Source organism: Pteropus alecto, unplaced genomic scaffold (genome assembly GCF_000325575.1).
Source record: "Pteropus alecto unplaced genomic scaffold, ASM32557v1 scaffold189, whole genome shotgun sequence".
Classification (NCBI taxonomy): domain Eukaryota; kingdom Metazoa; phylum Chordata; class Mammalia; order Chiroptera; family Pteropodidae; genus Pteropus; species Pteropus alecto.
In genome coordinates, this window is record NW_006442117.1 from 4,239,447 (window position 1) to 4,248,682 (window position 9,236).

The following is a 9,236-nucleotide window of genomic DNA, read 5'->3' on the forward strand; positions in this document are numbered from 1 at the left end:
TGGGGGGGGGCTCCGGCAGGGGGGGGCGGGTACTTAAGAAAATTGTTCAGACATCAGTCCATTTAATCAGACCACGGCTGGGAAAGACCACAGAAAAGATCGTTGATCAACCCACCTCACATTCCATTTGTTTCAGTAGCTGAGAAAGTAAAGTGAAAATGTATGTACGTGAGAAAGAGAGACGGAGATGCAGACTTATGTGCATTTGCATTTAGGTTTCCCTTGGGCAATGACGCATGCACTTCGGTGTTCTGTAGATAGTAAAAAAGAAAGTTCTAAATACAGAAGAAATTAAAAACATTAATTACGATAGCTTTGTTTCCTCCAAATTAAATGCATTAAATTATTGTGTTCTTTTTCAAAATCGATCCTTCTTTTACTAAAGGGCCTAAATGCCTATGAAATAAACATAGGACCTGAGTATATAAAATATAATGAAAAAAATCACCAGTTACTAAAAGCCACCAGCCGTCAAGGGCAGATGATCACATTCGACTATCCTGGCTTGCTCAAAAGCTTCCACATTTTTTATTCTTAGAATTTTCAATTTAAATAGTTGTTATGATCAATCGTTTTTATGCTTCCATTCGATGGCCATGGCAGGTTGCTGGAGGAAATCTCGGACTCAGCTGAATAGGTCGAGTATGAGTTTTGCTGCCGGCCCTCAGCCGGTCCCCTCATCGCTGCCCCTCACTTCTCTGCCACCCCCTCCCCACCCAGCCTGCTGCTCCGGCCGCCGAGCTTGTCCACACGCACAGCAGTTAATCTCCAAGTCTCCCTCTAACATTGGCATCGGATTCTGTAGTGGACACGAGTCCATCCTCCTAAAGACCCATGACACCCCAGATTCTCCTGCTCCCCCGTCACCCGGCCATGGGCCCAGAATGCTGGGGATCTTAGAGACCCTCCGATGAGCTCAAAACCAGGTCTTGTGAGTCTGTTTCAGAACTGTCACCCATTGATAATGTGTCCTGCGGCTAATTTCTTCTCCAGCAGTGGAAGCAACGCCCCGGGCTCAAAAGGAGCCCCGAGTACATCATTATATAGCATGCGACATACAACACTATGTAACATGCAGCGTCATGTGTTACACCCAGGAGGATACAGGGAACGGAGTGACGATAACGATGAAATGGGGCAGCTGTGACGCTAGTCACGCGCTCGGTCCCCTGACGTGCTTGTCCCCATTTCGTCCTGACAGTCCTTCCTCTACCTTGCCTGGTACATGACCATGTCTGTTCTCGGACACTTTAACAACTTTTTTTTTGCTGCTCATCTTCTTGACATCGCTATGGGGTTCAAGACGCTGAGAACCATCTTGTCATCAGTAACTCACAATGGCAAACAGGTGAGAGCTTGTGTTTTTCTTCCCTCCTGCAAAAATTGGCAACAAGTATAATAACAAAAAATCAGACCTCAAATGACAATGTACAGTTTTAAGGGTTTTTTTTGAACAGAGGATTTGCACTTTTTCTCTTATCAATTATGAAGATCAGTAGTCTGAGAGTCCCTAGAATCTGCATTCGAGCCTTGGTGTACTGACTCGCTATGTGACTTTGGATAAATTATTCAACGTTTTTAAATCTCATCTTCGTCACTTTGTTAAATAAATACAATAATACCTACCTTATAAGGTGTTTGTGAAAATTAAATGCAGACGTGCTCATGGAGGTCTTAGCACAGGCCCTGGCACACCGGGAGCTCGTGGTGTCCCAGTGGGACCTTCGCCCCACCGGGTACTCTGGGGACCCTCCTGGCTCATAGCGTTAGTAACTCCCGGTTAACTGTAATATCTTAAAAGTGGATATTCACGTGCTCTTTCTCCACTTTTAAACTGGACGAAAAGAATAATAATGTTTTGTATTCGATAAGGTCATACTTACTTGGAGGAAAACTGGCTTAGTTCTAGGTAATCAATTTATGTTCTAAAGAGACCCAAGTGCAATGTTAAAACTTTTGTTACTAATAAACCTCTTTTAGAAGCCTGCATTATCGATCCGTTATCAATCAAGTGTCCAGGGGCGACACATTCTGCGGTGGCTGCGTTAACAGTCTCGTGACCCAGCGTGTTTTGCACGGGCCCCCTCCAGAGCCTCGCGCTGTGTCCGCAGTCAGCTCACGTTACCACGATTTTTGGTTTTCTAAACTTCAGCACACTTTTCTTGCATTTGTCATTTTTCAGATTTGTCCAAATCTGTGTATGACGTGCATGGCCCATGGTGGGTCCAGTGACAAAAAGTGATTCATCAGTTAGGAAATTGGTTTTAAGCCCCTAATATGTTGCAAGAGCTGGAGATGCTGAATCTATCGTGTAATGTCACACAGAAGGTCCAGCACTATTTAACCTCTAAACTTTTGTTCCGATTATTCCTTTCGAAGTATCAATTTTTCATTTGCAGAAATATAGAGATCTTAATAGTCCTAAGTAAACATACAGAAATTTCTAGTGGCTTTATACTTAACTTACAGAAGTAAATTAAGGTCTCTATTGAGATAACATGTTTTCTCAGGATAATTATGAAGTGCTTTTTAAAAGACTTAACATATGAACAAAGGGATGAAGGAAGCGACATAAAAATAGTGTATTTAGAATTTCTGTGACATAACCAGAAATATATTTTTACCAACTTGGTGAAAGTCATGTTTTTAACACATACATATTCTGTTAAAGAATAGTTTGGAATTAAAGAAAGAATATAGAGAGCTGAAAAAAGACCTTTTAAACTGTGACATTTAATTTTACATTAAATGTATATTTAGACACCATTACAATGTCTTTCATTTTGGTCATTGCTTTATATTAACAAAGCAAGACTTCTCGGTTTTACTTTTTAGTTTTATTTTTTAAATATTTATATTACATGTTATTGACAGTCGTGTATTTCCCGGTGTTAGAAGCAATATAAATTCCTATTTAGCTTTAAGATGTGGGCCCCTCTTTCTATCATTACGAAAATGAGTTAGTTTTAATTAGGAATTAAGTAATTGAAAGGGAATAGATCTTATAAAAAGACAAATTAATGTAGCATCTACGGCCAAATATTTAGATGTTAGAAAAATGAACGTTTTAAGCTGCTTATTAATATTAGTAACATCAATTTGGATGTGAAATTAAACTAGAGTTTATTTATGTTCCAGCTATAGTATGCATTCATTAACCAATTAAGCAGTCAAGTTTTACATAAAATAGTCTCCAACTCGATAAAATAAAGAGAATATGAACACAAATTTCCCCACTGGGCGGCACAAAAGTTACGTGAGGTAAGGACCCCGTTAGCTTCGCATCGTAAATCCAGCTTTGTGCTCCTACACAGACGTCATGCATGCCTTGTATTTCTAATACTAGCTCAATGTCACATTGCTTTCCAGCTGGTATTAACCGTGGGCTTGTTAGCTGTGGTCGTGTACCTGTATACTGTTGTGGCATTCAATTTTTTCCGAAAATTCTACAATAAAAGTGAAGATGGAGATACGCCAGACATGAAATGTGACGATATGCTCACGGTAAGTTCACACGCTTTGGTCTCACAAGAATGAAAAAAATACACCTGCTTCTTTAAGTAATTTGCATAGTTATTCTTTAACGGTGCACAGTAGAAAGAATGTGCCCAGTAAGAAGTTGTGTAGCTCTTTAAAGAATCAGCAGTTTTCATTTTCTGTGAAACACAAAGGACCTTTTCTGCTGGCTCGGTGACGAGCACAATTCCTGAGTCAGGCAGTGAGGACGGGAAGGTCTAACGCGGCCCCTCGCCTGTGGCCCGCATGTCCCAGGGCAGCGGGTCCAGTGATTTCCCTGGGGAACGTCTCGAAGCCGTAGTCATTTGTTTGCCTTGATGACTTTAATAAAGTCCAAAATATATTTTTTTCAATTTTTTCAACATCTTTATTTTCCATACTGGTACAAATAAATCACTGAATAAGTAGCCAGTGTGGAGGGATGGATGGAGATAGAAAATCACAGTAGACAAAGTCCTTGGTAATAATTGTCATCAGCGCCAGTGAAAGCACAGTGAGAAATGATGTTTGTGCAACCTCGAAGTACCTCCCTACAAGATATTTATTCAATAGAAACAGAAAACTAGTCACTCTACAGTGAAGAAACCTAGCAGGCACATGTTAATGTCACAAGTAGCAAGACAAATCTACATCAGTGGTACGTGCCCTCTCTGTCACGTTCTTGCCACAAATACATAACCTCGGCCGAATCATGAGAAAACACTAGAGCTCAAATGAAGGATCTTTCTACAAAATAATTGGCCAAAACACCAAAACCAAAAACACTGAGAAGCTGCCATAGATCAGAGAAGATTCAGAACACGTGACAACTAAACGCGGCGTCGAGTCCTGGATCGGATCCCGGACCCGAAAACGGACATCGGCGGAAAAAACTCGTGACATTCAAACAAGGTCTGTATGATAGTTAATAATATTGTATCGATGTCACTTTTTTAGTTCTGAAGGGAACTGATGGAAACAGTGTAAATGACACAGAAAAGTGTACTTAATTTATCGCCATAAAGTAACAGTGCAAACCTGAGTTAAGCAAAAGACTTGCGTCTTTACTAAAACTGAATATTTTAAAATATAATTTTTTATTTCGGGAACTATTTTATTTTACCAAAGAAAACAAAAGAGTTTTCCTTTATCGCGTAATTTCCTCCTCAGCTCAGTGTATAGCAGGCATTTTTCGACAGTGGGGAATTTATTTATGGCAACAAAACAAAATAACTGCCCGTGATTCAAAATCTAAGCAGCTCCAGTTTGGCCTGTGACTAGGGTCTCTGTCACGGTGTAGCTGACCTTAGGCTAGCCTCTGCTTGCTTAGGTCTCTTGTTCGACATACTCGATAATGGGATATTTTGATTTACAAAATGTCTCTCTTAATAGAACCGTCAGTTTTTGCTTTTCTGTTGAGTGTCTGGCCTAAGTCACCTTCCTAGTCTCGGTTTTGAAATCGGCAGATGTTAAAGCTTTCACGTTGCTTCATCACTGTTCCCTCGCCCGCCTCCCTCGTGCTGGCACATGAGATCTTAGATTGAGAAGGGAAATTAGACCAAGTACTTACCTCTAGCTGGAAAGAGATGGCTGGCTCCTTTGCGAGACGCCTGCATAGTCGGGGTTGGTGGTAAAGTAAGTAGAAGAGACTGACATAATTATACTCAAGTTACGCAAGAAAAATAAACATCCCAAAAGAGTAATGAGAGAGAACTAATACTGTAAAGACTAGTAATGAAGACAGTTTTTGTACCATAGCATGACAGAATAGTCTAGAAATAGATTCAGATCATACAGAAATTGAAAATACGATGAAAGTGGCTTTTTAAACATGAAATGAAAAATAATTCAACCAATGGCATTGGTACCATGGACACGCATACTTGGGGAAAATAGGTAAAAATGGATATCAGCCCAGTTCTTTAAATCACGATGAATTACGAATGGAACGAATATTTCAGTGCATAAAAAAGAAACAATAAAAGATCGACAGTAACAGGTGGGGAGATGTGACCTTCGACCTCTCCTACGACAGGGGGCCCCTGCAGTGTGGCGGTGTCCCAGCGGGAGTCAGCCCGACCCCAGTCAGGCTGTCCCACGGCGTGCCATCCGTAGGTGGCCGCGTGCGACTCTTGCTCTCGCGTGTCCGCTGACGGACGAGCCGTGCTCTGTTTGAGCAGGAGGTGGGCTGGGAGGGCGCCCTGCGGGGCGGGGTGCGGGGCGGGGGCGAACCTTCTACAGGTGGAGGGAGGACAGCCTGCCGACTCCACCGCGGGCTCTGGGCTGAGCGACGGCGGGGGCTTTGTTCCGTCTGAGGAGTTTCTGTCCCCGTGGGCGAGATGTCGGCTCCGCGTGGGGCGACATCTGTGCACGTCGCAGGCAGCGCGGCCCCGGCCTTTGCTGGGGAGGGCGGAGGCGCCCGAGTGCAGCTGGACGTTTCTGTCTTGCAAAAGCAAAGTCGCTTGCAGGACACCAGTCCCCTCTCAGCTCCTGGCTCGTCACCGCTGTGCGCTGCTGCCCGCCTCTGAACCAGACACGCCACACCCAGCCGACTGTCCTTAAAGCTCCCGCCTCGGCGGCCACCTTGCCTGGACGGCCTTACTGTGTTAGGTCTAAAACCGCTTTCAACCTGCCTCTCACCAACGCTTGTGCCTCACGGTTTTGAAAAGCCAACCACATTTTAAACGTCACTGACCACTTCCCGTGGCGCTCACGAAGTCAGGCTGGTGACGACAAGTGGCTGGGAGGGCAGCCGCTCGGCGTGGGAGGTGGCAGGTTTAATTTCTTTAATTCGGTTCTCAGAATCCTTGCTTTGTGTCGGCCCCTTCGCCTTTGTCCACACTGCGTTCTCACTGAGGTGGGTTTTCCTCGCTCGGGTCACCTGTGTCCTCACCACCCTGAGTTTCCACTGCCTGTTGCCTCCGGTCGTGTCACGTGGCTTCACGCCGTTTCTCTGGGTCTCGAAGGGACCCTCGGGTGTTTGCAGGGACGTGCTTCACCCTGCAGTGTTTCTCCGGGTCTACAGCGGGTGTTTGCGACAGAGGGACGTGCTTCACCCTGCAGTGCTCCGTAACCTACAGCAGGTGGCGCTGTCGCCACAGTTTTGCAGACTCGGATTCGCGCTTGCATCTTTCTTTAGGAACGTATTTACTTATTTGGGATCATGGTGTTTTGAGCCTGGAAATCCCATTAAACCAGCAGCATCTTGATAGCATTTGAAACTAGAAATGCAAAGAGAAGAAAGTGAAAAATGACCTAAAGTTCTAAAGTCCAGGAAAAGCTCATCGTAACTGGAGAGCCAGGGAGACTGACTCTACCTCCAAGGGGGGGTCGCGCCCTGAATCCCGCAGAGGAATCGCCAGGGCGGCTGCAGAGAACCCCAGGCCCCCGGAACCGGAAGCTGCAGGGAGGGTATCAAGACCGGTGTGTTTCGGAAAAGGCCTTCCAGGTGGCCGAGAGAGAGCTCGCCTCGGAAGTGAGCCATTAGGGCGACTGTTCCGTCTCTGGCTTTATGCTGCCTTCTCCGCGAAGGCCTCTGTCTCTACTCCTTTTTTTTTTGGCCGTGATAAAGCTCTTACAAGGGTCTCCAAGCCACCAGTGCTCGGTTCCCGAAGGCGTGTGCCGGTGCCTGGCCCCGGGGTGAAGCGCGCAGGGGCGGGGAGGGGGAGCCGCAGATCTTGAGAATCAGTGACGTCCGAGTCCCGGAGTTGGCAGCAGCCACCTTCTCGTCTCCGGTCTCGGGTCCTTGGAACGAAGTCCGTCTCCCGTCGCTCAGAATCGCTCCCTTCCACTCTCCTGCTCCTGTTCGCCCCTCGGAGCTGAGGCTGTGCAAAGGGGGGCGGGCGCAAGCGTTTCCATTTGGGGAGAAGGTCGAGGGCATTCGCCGCCACCCACGGCCCGCCCGCAGCCGTCTCTGGGTTCTGGGTGACGCCGGGCGTGCGGGCCAGGGCGGAAAACCGGTCCCCAGATCCTCAGGCGCACGGTGTGTGTCGCCCTTCACACATCCGGGGTTTTATTGAACCCAGACCATCGGGGCCACGAGCCTCCCTGACTCTGCAGCCTGGCCACCAGCCTGCTCCTGGAACGTGGTGGCGTCCCTTCCTCAAAACGCTCGGAGGTACCACCGGGCGGGGGACAGCAGGGGACGGGGTGCGGCCAGGAGAGGGGAGGTGGCTGGCCAGCGGCCCGAGGAGACGAGACACTTGCTTCGCTGAGTTAGCCTCAGCCTTGTCTCAGACTCCACACGATAACAAACTAAAAGTGTGGCATCTCGAGGACGAACTCGCAGTCACCAGGCCCCTGAGAGCCGGCCACACGAGTCCGAGCATCGACGTCCGGCCCGGGCCCGGGTCCTTGTCACTACGGGAGAACGCTGCGTGGAGGCCGGGCCATGACGCAGACGCCCAGGTCAGCAGCGACTGATGAGAGGAGCCAGCGGGCTGGTCTCGGTCACCACGGGCTGGGCAGGCGGTGCCCGGAGAGGTGCGACATTCAGGGCCAGGCCTGGGAACTGCGGTGGCTCAGTTGGCTGCCCAGGTGTTGGTGGGGCGCCGAGGCCAGAGGTGGACGAGGCGAGCGCCAGCCCAGAGCCAGGGAGGCTGCCCGGGGCGGGGGTCACGGACACAGCCGGGAAGGGCGGCTCCGTCGGCTCACCAGGCGCACAGCACACAGCGCCGCGTTGACTGCGCCCGTGTCACACGCACGTGGGAACGGTTCGGAGGAGCACGCGCAGCCCAGCGCCTCCCCGGTGAGGAGCGCGTGTGGGGACATCAGTCCCAGCAGCACAGGGGGGCGGCCTCTCCACGCAGAGCCGCCGGCGGCCGCTCCAGACGCGGTTCCGGACGGAGCTCCGAGGAGCTGCAGCCACGTCCGGGGGCTTTTCTAAAGCGGCCGCCCTCGACCTTCCCCTGCCGGAGACAGCCTCGGTGGCCGCCCGGGAACCTGGCGTTTGCGTCTCCAGGCGACCCCTGGGCTGGCCCAGAGCCGCTGGGGGCGGGGGCAGCACTGCCTCCCTGGGCCGGACTGGCGAGCCGCTCCGGAGCGACAGCGCCCTCAGCCCACTCTGCTCGTTGACAGTTCCGGGCGTCTGTCGACTGTAATTCGCCGTTGAACCCTGAGTGCTGTGGTGCCACCTGGCTGCCTGCTCTTTGCCTGCACTTTGTGCTTTTAAGGTGACCTGAGAATCCGAGGCCTGTGGGTCGAGGCCTTGAGGTCTCATGGGACCAGCTGGGCCCTCGTCCACGGGACAGCCACGGCAGAGGATCGTGTGGCCCAGCGCCCCGAGCCCGGCTGGGCGCACGCCGTGCTCGTGGTGGCGCTTTCCCGTCCCAGGGCTCATGCAGCGAGCCGCCGCCCCCACCCCCTTCCTGCCATCTTCCTCCTTCGTTCTAGATGTCGAAGCAGAGGAGCACGTCAGCGTCCCATTCGTGTAAGACAGATGGGGAGGGGGGGCCGGGTGAGAGTTAAGTTGTGTTTTTCTAGCTCGATTCCTAAGGTTCCATCTTGTTACACATCAGGTATCACTTTCCCTTTCCCATGTCTGCTGCGCTCAACAAATGGGCGATGCACTTACATGCAGTTCGCGGCTCTTCGTGTGACCCTAAGGGGTCGCCTGTCAGATGCTGAGTGGGGTCCGTTTCGTTTTCTGTGCGGTGTGGCAGAGTGCGCGGGCAGCACCTGCCGGACTGACAGCCGACAGCGGAGTGTGGGCTGAGTGCGCATCGCAGCCCAGACGCCGAAAC

General features: G+C 49.7%; 1 protein-coding gene across 1 annotated transcript in view; it reads left to right on the forward strand.

Moving 5' to 3' along the window:
* The window catches only part of RYR2 (ryanodine receptor 2), a 561,319-nt gene that overhangs the window by 546,830 nt on the left and 5,253 nt on the right, over positions 1–9,236 (forward strand). Inside the window, 2 exon segments of the mRNA XM_025039067.1 lie at positions 1,202–1,348; positions 3,370–3,504. Coding sequence (XP_024894835.1) covers positions 1,202–1,348; positions 3,370–3,504 — 282 coding nt within the window.